General features: G+C 39.0%; 1 protein-coding gene across 1 annotated transcript; it reads right to left on the bottom strand.

The window, feature by feature from the left end:
• Positions 1 to 2,890: 2,890 nt before the first annotated feature.
• On the bottom strand, positions 2,891 to 6,490 carry FAM237B (family with sequence similarity 237 member B). Its single transcript, XM_041408824.1, has 3 exons — positions 6,259 to 6,490; positions 3,928 to 4,324; positions 2,891 to 3,224 (listed from the first exon to the last, which is right to left on the bottom strand). Exons 1-3 carry the CDS (start codon positions 6,331 to 6,333, stop codon positions 3,199 to 3,201), a joined length of 498 nt encoding a protein of 165 aa, XP_041264758.1. The 5' UTR covers positions 6,334 to 6,490; the 3' UTR covers positions 2,891 to 3,198.
• Positions 6,491 to 14,428: the final 7,938 nt, after the last annotated feature.

Genomic DNA, 14,428 nt, shown 5'->3' with positions numbered 1-14,428 from the left:
TAGTTTGTCTTTTTTGCCTGTTAGCAACATCTTGGGAAAAGCACAAAGTTTTGCTTTTTTAACTGCCTGATCGAAAAAAGGAAATAAATTTGAGCTAAACATACTACAACTCTTTTTTTTTTACTTCATGAAAGAGGAATGGGATAGGTGTGTTTATAAGTGTATCTTCAAAATGTTTGTCACATAACAAGACAAACATAGAAGTGGTGGCATTGAAAATAAAGGCAAATAGTTTTGTTTCAAAATTGACTACCTAAATTCTATAAAAAGAAGAACCCTAAGAAAATAATGAAATAAAATAAAACATACATAAGAAAAAATGTATTTGAGGTTTAGAAAAATTTCTATATATGCATTTTCCAAAAATCAGAAGGATTTTTCTTATGGGCAGGTCTGTTACACCCTTATTGAGCAGGAAAGTCATCACATTGTAGAGTAGAAACGTCATCTAGTACTTAAAGATAGAGAAGTTAAATTGAGTTGTGCTAATTTAATTTAACTTTTAGGGTGACCCTTTGGTGACTGATAATTTTTAACTATAATTTAATGATGACATTTGCCCAAGACTATCTGTATAAAGTTTGTTTTATTAAACTAGTCTATTTGTATTTCTTGCCTGCCTACAAGAAGGATTAGCCAAGGTATATAAAGATTCTCTAATTGAAGTCTTACGTCGAGTAGTCTTGCTCAGTTTTTTATGTTTATATTTGTCTGACAGCTCTGCAGAAGCCTTGCTGCTTTATTACTTGTTTAGAGAATGTATGGTCTGTTGTCTTTTTACAATTAAAACCAAGTTATACGTATTTTACTAAGAAACCAAAGACTGTGACTTTTGGCAGGGTTTTTTAATGCTTTTTTACATGCATATAGGTGAATGTGTAGATGACTCGTTATTACTGGGCATCAAGGCAAAGGCCTATTAAAAAAATGTAGAGGACTTATATAAGTCCTCCTAATTTCTGAGCAAAAACTACAGCAGTATACTGTAGCCAAGGTATGGATAAAGAACCATTAACTGGAAATCAGTTTTGCTTTTGCAAAAACTTTAAATCAGTCACAAAGTGAGCCCCATGACATTTTCCAACAACTGTATTGTTTCTGCTACAGACACCGTGCCTGCAAATGAGCAGCTGCGAATGCAAATGCTCTTGGTAATTAAGCATTAATGTTAATTAATAATGACTGGAGAATGAAGGGGACAGAATTTCCCCAAATAGTTACATTTATCCTTCATAAATCAGTATTAACACAGGGAGCACAGCAGCACAAACAGCATTTGATTTTGCCAGACAGCCGTGGACCATAATTTGGCTGTTGCAGGGGAGAACAGACAACACCCAAGAAGCTGGGCTTGCTGTCCCTGCTGTAACCCAGGGATGGAAAAAGAGGGCGTAGTGGTGGAAGGAAAAATAATCCCATTCACTGTTAATCCCTCATGGTGACATGCCCAGTAGTCAGCTGTGGCTTTCCACAGCTCTCACAGATGTACACCGTAGCATGTCCACCTGGAATTTGTTTTGCTGCTGTGACCTGGGGTTCATAATCCCCTGCTGCTTTGGCAGACACCACAGGGTGACCATAGCAATTGATTGTTCAAACATTCTGGAAACAATTATGGTGGATACTAAGCACTTTTGTGTCTTATAGAAAACTAATTAAAACAGACTTAGTGCCTGAAGAAGGATGAAGCTTTTAAAACCGCATAGGATACCTTGCTCTGGCGTTCAATTGAAAGACCACTAATAGAGGAAACAATCCCTTTAAAATGTTATTATACTTTAACACTTCTGTAGGTGATCAATGCAGGTGAAGAAGGGGCATTTTTTTATATTGTTTATGCCAGTTAAAACTTCTGTTGTAAGTGCAATGCAGTACACAGCTTTATAAACTGGGTACTGCTGGGGCAGGTTAGATAATTGGCTGTGTAATAATTCCATTGCTCAAAAGTGTTATTTATATCAGGAACTTAAAGTGATGTTCATGGGTCAGAAAAATCTCTCACTACTTTTGTACCCTCTCCAGAATACTCTAGGAGATGTATTTTAGAAGATGCAGTTCAATATTGTGTTTACCTAAATGAACAACTGCAAATCTATGAGACTTGATGGATATTTTACAAACTATATATGAGCTAGGCATTATGTGGGATGGATTTCTTTTTCCTTATGAAGGTTTATATGCTATTACAGCATGAGTACTATATCCTAAAATAATTTAAACTACCTGTAATCTCATAAAAGGCTAAAACACAACAGGGACTGAACAAGCTGCATTGCCCAAGGAGTAAAGCAGAGAACGGTCAGCATTTCTCAGGTTTTTTTTATGCTCAGAAGAATTGGATTAAGTAGGCAGTTAATCTCCTTGAATTATTTTATCTATGGCCAGTGGTTTGTACTGAGAGCAGCAGTCGAGTCAGCCTGTGCCTGTTTTGAACCACTTGGTGCATGGGTCCTGTCTCAGCTGCAGTGTTGCTGCGATGACAGGGATGGACTGCATCACCTTATTTACAGTGTTGTGTAAAGCATGGCACGTAGTAGTGGCTTATCAAATAACATGTTAATAGACAAGAAAACTACTGCTATTCAGACCTTGCTGCTTAGAAAAATATTTTAATTAATCCATAGCGTAGACTAAGCAATGATAAAATACAAAGTCTATACTGCACAGGACATTACAATAAGCATAATCCTTCCCTTTAGCTTAATATCTCACCTCTTCCTTTTTTTTTTTTTTTTCCAGTTCTTAAGGTTAATAGTATGTGCAAGACAATCTATAAAATAAATTTGTTCACATTTTCTCTGTTGCATAATGTATAAAAATATTTTGGGTTTCCATCAAAATTAACTTTTAAAGAGAGAATTATTGGAAAATACAAGACTCTACAAAAATATGACACATCAAGACTTTAAAGTTTATGTGGGAAAACAAAGGTGTTGACTCAGAACACATTCACACATGGAGGGAGGAAAAGGCAAGCTTAGTAGACTGCAAGACAGGAAAGCAAAAGGGACAGTGTGGGGGTTCATGTACTTATCAGTTTAGGAGTGATTAATTACTTTATACAAAAATAAAAGAAAACAAAGGATTGCACCATGCCAAAGGATTTGTCCATACATCTACAATACACATTGTACTCCTTTGTACTCCTTCATTTTGATGTTGCCTTGTTTAAGTATCTTCATTTTCTCCCCTTTTGGCCTAAAATGGATTGGTGAAAGCAGACCCTGCAAAATTATGAAAGACAGGTAGTTATTGTCCAAGCAATACGTTAGAAATGCTATGATTAAATAATCTGCATGTTCATTCCAAGAACCTGAATCATCTGACCAGGTACATCAGTAAAAAGCACATTGCTGAGGAGGAACGGGGGCAAGAGATCTAGGACTGATTAGTAAGATGTAAAGTCATCTACATGATCTCAGTTCAGGCTCAAACCCGATCATCATGACCTGAACCTGTAACTGTTCAGTGATTCACAGTGACCATGACATCACATTATATGTCAGTAGTTTTACTAGGAAAAATAGGGCTCAAACCATCAGGGACTTGAGCTTCCCTTCTGCAGAACGATGATTTCCCAAAGCTGAGACTGAGCTCCTAATACCAGGAAACTTTCAGTATTACAATTATTTATCAATGTATTGTCATTTGTATACACAAAGTGATAGAGAATGCAGCATCCATTTCCACACACTTCCACATGCATACTCAGTATTTTTTACACTTTGTTGAATATAGAAATGTGGTACTCTAACTACCAGTGTCTCGTGTATTGTGAAAGTAGCTACCATTGAAAGATGCAAACACTTTTGACAAGTAGAGACAGAAAATTGGAAATGAGTATATTGAGTTGTCTAAACAATCAAGGGTGAGGATGGAGCATTGGTTCAGTTTACTATTAGTACCATATCCTATAACTATAGTTACCTTCTAAAGTTCTGTGTGAGTACGTGGAAGAATATTTGGGAGATGTTAATTGTCTTCTGCCCATTCCATGGGATCTTGAGAGCACACAGTCTACATACATATCCCAGAAGTTCTGGGCTAAATCATTGAAGAGGTCATTGTGCTTGGGCTTAGGGGATTCCTTTAGGAACATCATGAAGTCCCAGAGAGCAATGACTGTATCTGCTACCTTGAGTTTCTTCATTTCCACCAGCCCATGGGACGATACCTCCCAGCACTGATGGTCAATCTCACGCAGGCTTGGAGGAGTTTCTTTTTGATACTCTAGATTGGCATAAACCAAATTCACTAATAACATACAGCCTAGCTGAAGATACCACCATCGTTTCCATACAAATTCCATACTTGAAGAAGATACCTGGAAAGAAGTTAATAAAATCACAGTGATTCTGACGTTATATAGTTCATTGTCACATAACTCTCATGGGTACCCCAAGAGATAATTTATACATATATTCAGAAAAAATCCTTTTTTTCCAAACTGTGGAATAAATACCAGTCAATGAACCCTAATGCTGGAAGCTAGGCTTGCACCTAGAAATTGTTAATGCCATTTAGAATGTGAAAACCCAAAGCAAAAAGTTTGAAGTGACCATAGCCAATGTTAGAACTGCTCCTTTAGACCAGCACTTCTTCCCTTAATCACCTGTGCTTGGATTGTCAGTAAAATCAGGTTAATATCAGATGCTTGAAGAGTCCTAGTGGTATGCTATTTTAAGTTACTGCAAACAAATAACAATTATAAACAGCCAGTCTTTCATGGAAAGTCTGACTCAGAAAGATGATAATGAAGGAATGGTAAATCAGACTGTACAGTGTATTGGGTGAATGTTATGAACTAATTCAGCAGCTGTTGCTTCCAAGAATGGAAGAGGGAAAATTCCTTTCTGGCTTATAATAGAAAATTAAGTAAGATTTTGGCATTATTTGGCATTATTATTTCTAGTATATATGGAAAACAGAGAAAGTATCTGGAGAATTGAAGATGGAAAGAGTAATAAAAGCGGAGGCATAAGAACTTCAAATGCTACAGAATATGTGTCCTTTACTATACGGAGATTCCCCCTGGGAAAAATGCAGTCTTCCTATGATGTGTATTCCATATCCTTAAATCAAGTTTAGACAGAACAGCACTAAAACACCTGATATTTTTTTATTAGCCCTTTCTATCAAGATAAAGTGCAGAGGAACAGGAAAATAAACATAAAGAGGAAACCAATGAAACAAAAAAGACAAACATAGGAAGAAGTCTGAAGAAAAAGAAGACAGTCAAAACTTTCAGACAGTGCCCCTTATTTTGGTATCCTAAATCAATTCCATTTTAAGTAGTTGGTGCCATGTTTATTCCCACAGTTTCCAATTTGGAGTGTAAAATACAATTACGAAAATGATGTGAGGTTTTGTACAGAAAAAAGGGAACATTTTGAGCAGCTGTGCAAATTTTACTGGGAATTTGGCCAGAATTGCAAGTGTGCTCTTCCACTCAAAATATCACTGTCAATATTAAAAGTTAGTCTGTAATATCTTCAAAGTGCTAACTCACTGACATCTTTTCTGCAACTCCTAGTGATGCAATCAAAGACAGAATAATCCATAGATCATACAACATTTATGTGGAATGTCTGTAAGAATACAGAGTTGGGGTGACACCATGGAGTTCACAATCACACCAAACTGTGTCAGCACAGCTTGAAATAGGCCTTTTTGCTGTGGCCTCAGGGTCCTGGGATGATTTTTAGTTTGAATGTGTAATCACACTGCTGCAGCCACCTGAGGTCCCTAGTCAGGTATTCCTTTACTTCAGCTTCAGAACCCAAGGAACTGAGCCAGACAGATACCCTCCAACCTAGCTCCTTCCTAAAAACCTGGCCCAGCTACATTTCAGCAGGCAGCAGAATTACCTGCCTCAGCATCCTGAGAGTTTATCAGCATGCATTAGTTTTCTTCTTTGGGTTCTTAGAAAACTGGTTCCAGCAAACAAGTAGGGATGGAAATGCTTCTCTTCTTGCTTCCACTTCACTAGGCACCAGCATTCAGAGGAAGGACACACTGGCAATTTCCTACAAAGTAGGAAAACGGCAGCCGGGAAACAACCAACATTTTGAGTTGTTCTGATTTCATGTTTTAATCCAGCTAAAAACTGAAAAGCTAAAGGCCCATTTGAACAGCACAAACATGAGCAGAGACCACAAACCTCAGACACCTTGAACTAGTAACTCCCACTACTCAGTACAAGAGAGAGGAATTTCACAAAGGCAGTAACTAAAGAGCCACAGCAGAAGTTATACTTACAGTATTTAAGCGAGGAGATGGAAAACAGTAGCCTTGAGAAACAGAAGTCAGCCACTTGGAGATAAAGAAAGACATTCATGAGAGGGCTGCAAGTGCCTGGCAGCTGCTGGATGCTCCGAGGATGCCGAGGTTACAGTGCACAGGGACGACTGCCACTGGCAAAGCAGCAGCAGCAGCAGCTGAACTCGGGTCTGGGCAAGGGTGGAGGGAGCTGTGGCAGCCCCACCTCTTTCTGCAGCAGTGCCCAGTGTCAGCCCGGGCTGGGCTGGGGCCTCACCTGGAGAGACTGCCTTTGGGGGTGGGGGTGTCTCGAGAGAGGCAAGAGGAGGGGCAGAGGGCTGTCAGAGGGAGGAAAACATAATGGATAGCAAATCTTTCCCGTAATCAGGAACATGAACACTCTCATTTAATAAACTCCCATTCATAAACCTGGGTTTCCATGCATGTTCCTGTTTACCCACCAGAACATTCAGGGACAGTGTTCAAAGTAATGAAAAAGAACAAATATGTTGTAAAATTGGGTCTGTTAAGATTTCACAGCATGATTTGGTGGAGTTTAACATGACAGGAACATTCAGTTTTTTCAAGTAGAAATTTAGTGATTTCTGTCAAAAACCGATACATACAATGCTTAAGCACAAATGCAAATCTGTTCTGAAATGACAGTGTTCGCAATAATTTTGTATCTTCTGGAAGCCTTACCAGCTAAACTATGTCAAGACTGTTTCAAAATCTTGCTTCAAAAAGTATGCCATGTTTGAACCTACACAACTAAATAGAAGGAAATATCTGGAAGACTGGAACATAGTTAGCTTATCTCTGAACTCATTGTATCATTGAAAGGAGCTAAAGCTCTATTAGGTGAAATTATTCCTTGACATTCTAAGGCAGTTTTCATAAAAAAGAAATTAAAGCATTAGAAAGACTTCACAAGGAACCTACCTTTAAGCGAGCTCCCTTGCATCACTAATAAAAAACAGCATTCAGTAAGTTTTCAAGTTAGAAAAATTTTCCCTTTTTGTTTCTTTATGCACTATCACATTTATTAGCGTTGTCACAGTGAAACTGCCAAAATTGTAAAGGCATTTAATGGCATGTAAAGAGGTGGTTAGTTCCACAGCTCTTTGGCTGTGGCATCAATCCCTTCTCATTTCATTGCCACTTAAAGCATCTAGGTGTAGTAGCACAAACTACTGGTGCAAACAGTGATTTCCTTCTACTCCAACAGCCACTGAAGGCAGCCTTTCATCATATTTCTTCATCCTACAGATTCATTTTTATTACTCTCCTCTTGCTTTTCCTTTTTCTAGTTAAATCCACCATTTTTAGTCTTAAGGTACTTGCAGAACACACCTAAGAAATCAAAGTGCTGAGGAATAGATTTTTGTTGGGAAATATTTTCAAATAAAAATACCTCTTTTTAAAATGCCACCTTGTCAGCAATGTTCTCTAAGGAATCTACATGAAGATTCATTGATAATATCTAAAAAATCATATCTCTAAGTGAAAAAAGTTCTGAAGGCTGACTTCTATATTTTGTTTACCTTTCTGATGTTATCAACTTTGTCAGTCATGCACTGAGGGATCATCGCCTGTGGGGGAATGCCACCTGGAACAAGGATGAACCCATTAATACAAGTTAGCAGAGATCAAAATTATTGGTAACTAATAATCCTGTGAAATGTTACATGAAGTTTGTAGGATGGAAGCATTATGAAGACAGTCACTGATCATGTTTATTAAACTAGTCATTTAAATTTTTATTTCAGAACAAGAAGAGTCAAAGAAAGTCAAGAAAAATCAATCTGTGACCACCTTTGTAATATCTAACATACCTGAAAGCTGCATAAAAGCTTGGATTGAAGAGGAAATCCTTAAAGCAGAGAACCTATCCATTTACTTTGGAAAGATTTTTTTGAGATAATGACTAAATATAAATGGGATTTAGAGAAAAATTGTGTTGTGTTCTGAATTCTGCAGGGCTTCCAAAAGAATTCCAAAGCTGCAGCATGCAGCACGCATATAAACCCAAGGACACCAGCACAGCTGCTTGACACTGAGTTTTATTAGATGGCTCATATGGCTCATAGTAGTAAAAGTATCTATTTCTGTGATTTTTAATTTTTAGCTGATAGCTGAATCTGGGCAAAATAAAACGTTTCCCTCAAAACTCTTCCAGCATTGATACCTTTCCATGGCATGTTTTAAACTGTTGTACTTCCTTCTGTTACGGTAGCTGAGGTGCTTCCATCTAGTGGGACTTTATGGTACTGAAGAGTGTACCCTTGCTATTGGGTAAATCTCTTTTATTTTTCCCATAAAACTGTAAAATTAATACATCAATATTTTACAATATTTGGACCTTGGGTATGTTGGTGAAGTTATTTCTCTCAATTACTAAAACCATTATGCAAATGTACCAGCTGTGTTCACGTTCAGAAAGGCAAGGAAAGAAAAACTGACTTTCATTTTTTGATTATTTCAACTCTATGTTAAATAAAGCTATATTGCTAAAATATTTCAGCATAATTTCTACATATTTCCATCGAAATTAGTTATTTTTTAGACTGAGAAAAAGACTACATAAAGCACAAATTTCAAAAAACTGCTGGTGGAAGTTTTAAAATAGTTGGGGGAAGAGATTTTATGGCTTCTTCTTGTTAGAGTTGATGACAGTACACTACTTAGTAATTTATACCATGAGAGAAAAGAAACAGGGGTAAAACTGTGCTTTGAGGTAGCTGTAGCCTTGTGATTTTCAGGCAATCATATATAAATATGTGAAGTATACAGTAAGAACAAAAGAGCAGGAACTGAAGCATTACTTATCATGAAACTCAGAATATGCATTGACTATGTATAAGTCAGTTTGGAGAGCTTTAAAATGCTACCAGCCTTTTGTGACTGATTTATATATATCTCTGTGACACAGGCACACTTGTTCGTACACAGCATTGATTCACTGAGGATAAAGAATTGAGTCACCCTCTGCATCACAGATTAGCAGCTTCTGAAGTAAAAAAAATGATAAGAATGATGCTCTGCCATCAGGCTTGACAATGAAGTGCTCACAGCCCTGTTACTGAAAATCAAGTATGACACACCCAATGCAAGCAGGAGAGAAAGGTGATAGAAGCAGTCCTGCCCTGGCAAACAGTCTCTTCAGGAGACTAGATACATTTTTGAACTCAGGTATTTGGACAATGAAACATCTAAATGTCCTCAAACTTCAGAGTGTTAAATGATTCTATTTCAGTAATTCTTAGCATCATGTATGTGTGATGAGCCACTTAATATTATTAAAGGACCTAGAAAATGCATAATGCCACACTTCAAATAAAATGTTGCTTAATTCCCTGCTGGCATGAGCTTGTTGGCATAAACTTGCTCTCTGTTGAAACAAATCTACTGTTATGTCAATAAATTCAACACCTTAACTCATAACATATAGGAGACCAGCTTTTCTCTATTTCTGTTTTTGAGGTCAAGTTGTGGACTGATTTCATGACATCAGTTAACACTGGTTAGTAGCTCTGCTGGCACCTCTGGGCCAGTCCACACATTAACTGCTGTACATTAAGGAAGTGCAGCACCCTGAATTTAAGGCTCTGCTAAGTGGACCAGCTTCAGACCAGGCTGCTCTTAACAGTTGTAAGGATTAAATTCAAACACTATGTACCACAAAAGCATAACAGCACAAAACCAGGGTGTAATTTGATACATACTTGTACTGGTATCCAAGGAGGACTCTGGGCCTGTGACTTGATCCTTGAAGAACTATCTAACCTTAACTTACCTAGGCTTTTTTCATCTCACTTAAAAGTTCTTTTGCTTATTTCATTCTTTCTGTTCTTTTCTATAGAATGCTGACATCATATGCTTTACTGAAGTCACAGTAACACAATCTAACTGTTGCATTCATAAGGACTTCTGAACCTTGCCTACTATTCAGAAAAAACTGACAGGTCCTTCCCATATTATTAATCACAAATCTGGACAAAATGTTCTGCTGTTTGTACTATGAATTGGCATGGTAACACAGAACAGGAAGATCCTCCTGAATGACAGGGATTAGTTCCCTGCCACTACAAAAAAACCTCTGTTGTACAATCACCTCATATATTTATCAAGTGCCATATTAAAAATAGAAATACTTTTGTTCCCACTAATTCCATGGAAAAGCAGTTTCATTAGTCAATTGCAGTAATGACTAGAAATATTATTCTGGTTTCCTGATATATTTATTACTGAATAGTACATATCTGTTTGTTCTTGTGTCTTTCCCCTTTATTTAAATGCTTTTCATCCTTCATATTTATTTTCCTAATATATTAATAGATACCACTTGTGTCTCCTCTCTGGTTTTGTTTTATTGCAGTAAACAAGCTGAGCCATCCTAAGATTTGTTCTTTTGAAAGGCTCTCAAGGTCTCTGATGATGAACCCAACTTCCCTCTAGCTCTCTCTTAGTTCAACATTAGCTCAGCTGTAGAACAATTGATTTAGTTTTCACAGTACCCCAAATGAGATTTTACCAGGGCCTTACACAATGACCTTAATACCTCCCTACATTAAACAAAATCCATCTCCTCAGATACTTCTTGTGGTGGTTTAATCCCAGCCAGCAACTAAGCACCATGCAGCTGCTCCCTCACTCCCTCACTAGCAGGATGGGGGAAAGAATTGGAAGTGCAAAAGTGAGAAGACTTGTGGAAGCTGTGCAGCAAACCAAGCAAAACAAAGAATTCATTCACAAATTCCCTTGGGCAGGCTGGTGTTCAGCCATCTCCTGGGTGGAGCAGGGCCCAGAAAAGCAAGGCCCTGTCACACATAACAGTGACTTGGGAAGACAAACACCATGACTTTGAACTGTTCTCCCTTCTTCTTTCCCTGGCCTTTTTTACTGATCATGATGGTGTGGGATATGCTTTGGTCAGCTGGGGCCAACTGTCCTGGCTGTGTCCCTTCCCAGTTTCCCATAAACTCACAGCCCAATCACTGATGGAGTGGGGTGAGGAGCAGAAAGGGTCTTGGCTCCATGCAAGCCCTGCTCAGCAATAACTAAAGAATTCCCCGCATTATCAACACTCTTCTTAGCACAAATCCAAACCACAGCCCCATTTGAGTCACTGTGAAAAAAATTAATCCTATCCCAACCAAAAGTAGCAAATTTATGGTGAGTCCTAAGTATATCTCATTTCTAAATTTCATGAACATACTCTTATTGATTTTATCAGGACTACTACAAAAAATATCAAATAAGACCATCCTAAACCAAACCCTTTAAGCCTGACATCTTTCTTTTCAACCTTATTTGTGGCTATCTCATTTATCTGTTTCTCTCCTAACCCTAATATGCTCATTACTTCCTAGGTGATACCATATCAAATGGTTTTGGGAATTAATACAGCAAATTCGAGTTTTTCCAAAGCTTTGTAGTGAGACTGAGACCAGGTTTCAGGGTCTGTGGTTGGCCAGGTCAATTTTCTTCTTTTCAGTGATGAGTAATTATAGTCCACGTTCAGCTGAGCTAACATCAGAGACTTGGAGACAGAGAGATGAAGATTGCAGGGGGTTGTTCATGACATGGTTTGACCTCTGGAGACATCTGAGTATAGAAGATGAGTCTCAGCCTGCAAGCTCTCAGTTAAATGCCTCAAGGGCAAGGCCAGGCCCACATTTGCTACTTTCCAGTCATGGCATTCTTAACCGATCAGTTCAAAACACTTCCCACTAGATTTTACATATTACCTGCTTCAGGACTGCAGACGTGGTCCCCATGATCTGAAAGCACAACATGAGAGTTCTGAATTTTTTGCTGTGGTAATCATTTCTGTTCTGCCATTCACGTGAGCTTAAATGTCACCACGACATTTTATGAAAAATCCTCTGCTAGGATTTTTCCCCTCCCAAGGAGCTGAGGGCCTCAGGAAAGAAATGTACACAATAACTATCTGCTGCTGTGGAATGCAACAGGTGCATCTGTGATTGGCGCATGTTGGTTGTTTGTAATTAAGAGCCAATCACAGATGCAGCTGCATCAGACTCTGAGAGTCACAAGATTTTGTTATTCTATTCTATTCTTGTTCTTTGTAGCCTTCTGATGATCTTTTCTCTCTGTTCTTTTAGTATAGTTTTAATGTAGTATTTTAATATAATATATATCATAAGATAATAAATCAGCCTTCTGAGAAACATGGAGTCAAGCCTCGTGACTCCACACATGGGGAGTTCCCAACACTTAAATGTTCTGCTGGGCCATTTAGAATGTATAAGGCATACCACTGTTTTCTAATTTTTTTAATTGCTTTATTATGTAGCAGATAACATGCATTGTTAAAGTTATTTTTAGTATTAAATTACTGTAAATGGTAATGATTCTCCTCAGGCAGCTAATAGGTGCAATCAAGAATGTGAAACCGTGTGAAAAAGCTGTAAGAAGGAACAGAAAAATATTTACTTTTTGCTGAGGACTAGTGCTTTAAAAAAACACACAAAAAATTAAAAACATAGTCATATTGTCTAAGAAATATTTACCTACAAAATAAAAGCTTGTGAAAGAACTCAGGGGTAATTTTTCTCCTCTGCTCTGCTCTCATGAGACTTCACCTGGAACACTGTGTGCAGTTCTGGTGCCCCCAACACGAGAAGGACATTGAACTGTTGAAGCAAGCCCAGAGGAGGCCATGAAGTTGCTAAGGGGACTGGAGCATCTCCCCTCTGAAGACAGGCCAGGAAAATTTGGCCTGGTGAAGATTGCTTCGAGACTTCATAGTAACCTTCAAGTATGTGGAGTGGCTGTACGGGGAATTTAGAGAGGGACTATCTGGAGCTTTAGTGATAGTACAAGGGGCAATAGTTTCAAACTAAGAGAGGGAATATTTAGGTTAGATACACAGAAAACATCCTTTACTGTGAGGGTGGTGAGGCACTGCACAGGTTGCCCAGAGTAGCTGTGGATGCCCCATCCCTGGAAGTGTCCAAGGCCAGGTTGACAAGGACTTTGGAGCAGCCTGGTCTAGTGGAAGGTGTCCCTGTCATGACGGGGGCATTGGAACTGGATGATTGGAACTTTAAGGTCCCTTCTAATACAAACCACTCTATGACTCTGATTTTTTTACCAATTTTACTCTTCAGACCTAACTGATGTCACAATTTACAAAATAATTTCTTATTCATGACCATTTAAAAACTGCAAAGCACTTTAAGCCTTATTAAAGCCATGTATTTTTAACTGTCATACTTATCCTAAAAATTAGCACAATTTAAAGATCAGGTCTCAGTTTCTTGAGGGAGGGAACACCAAAAATATGACCAACAGCTTTTAAAGGGTCCAGCTGCATGGGGACAGCCAACAGCAGATGCTGTCTCGAGCAGCACACGTTCCAAGGAGAACATGCTGCTGGAGAGCGCTGCTGTTAACCAAAACCTGGCCGCTCCTGCAGTTGGGGCTTTCCTGTCAGGCTCTGTTGCTGCCAATTTAGGGACTCTCTAAACACGGACAGAGCCAGGTTTCTAAACCTCTCCTTTCCAAGGGAGACACAGTTTGCTCTTTGCAGGGTGTGAGGCAGTAGTTTTCCACAAATCAAGCTACCAATTTTCAAAACTGTACACTACATATACATTTTAGCAAGCAAAGTCACAGTTCATTGGCTACAAGTTATCTAGCAATTTATTCGTATCGTTTCTTAAATTATTCTTTCCTTTCCAATACTAAGTAGTCCACATGCTCAGTCTTCTACTCTTTTGATTTGGTGTACTGGTGGTCGCCAGCTCCCACTGCTGGATTCTAAAGCCCATCAATTGGCACCAATCCCTTACATTACAAAGGGTACGGGGACCTGTGGCGCCAGCCAAGGGACAGAAGACACAGCAGATGACAAGAGATGGCCAGTGACATAGCAGGAGCCGACGACTCAGCAGGAATGTGCAATAAACGCCCAGGTGGTGCTTTGCCCAGGCTCCCTCCTTTGAGGTTATGAGGCCTGTTTCACTGGTGAGCCAGGACCCGTTTCACGGCCCTCTCCTCATCCTCTGTAACCCTCCGGACGATTTGTTAGCTCCCTCTGGCTCTGCGGGTCTCGGCGTCGCCACCTCCCTTCGGCCCGAGGCGCGGAGCCGGCCCCGCCGCGCCGGGGCTCGGAGCAGCCGCCGGTCGCCTCTCAGCGGCG

The sequence above is a fragment of the Onychostruthus taczanowskii genome, unplaced genomic scaffold, assembly GCF_017590055.1.
Source record: "Onychostruthus taczanowskii isolate IOZ18803 unplaced genomic scaffold, ASM1759005v1 scaffold3, whole genome shotgun sequence".
In the NCBI taxonomy this organism is placed as follows: Eukaryota; Metazoa; Chordata; class Aves; order Passeriformes; family Passeridae; genus Onychostruthus; species Onychostruthus taczanowskii.
Note: the sequence above shows the minus strand (reverse complement) of the source record. Positions and strands in the feature narration are given on the sequence as shown.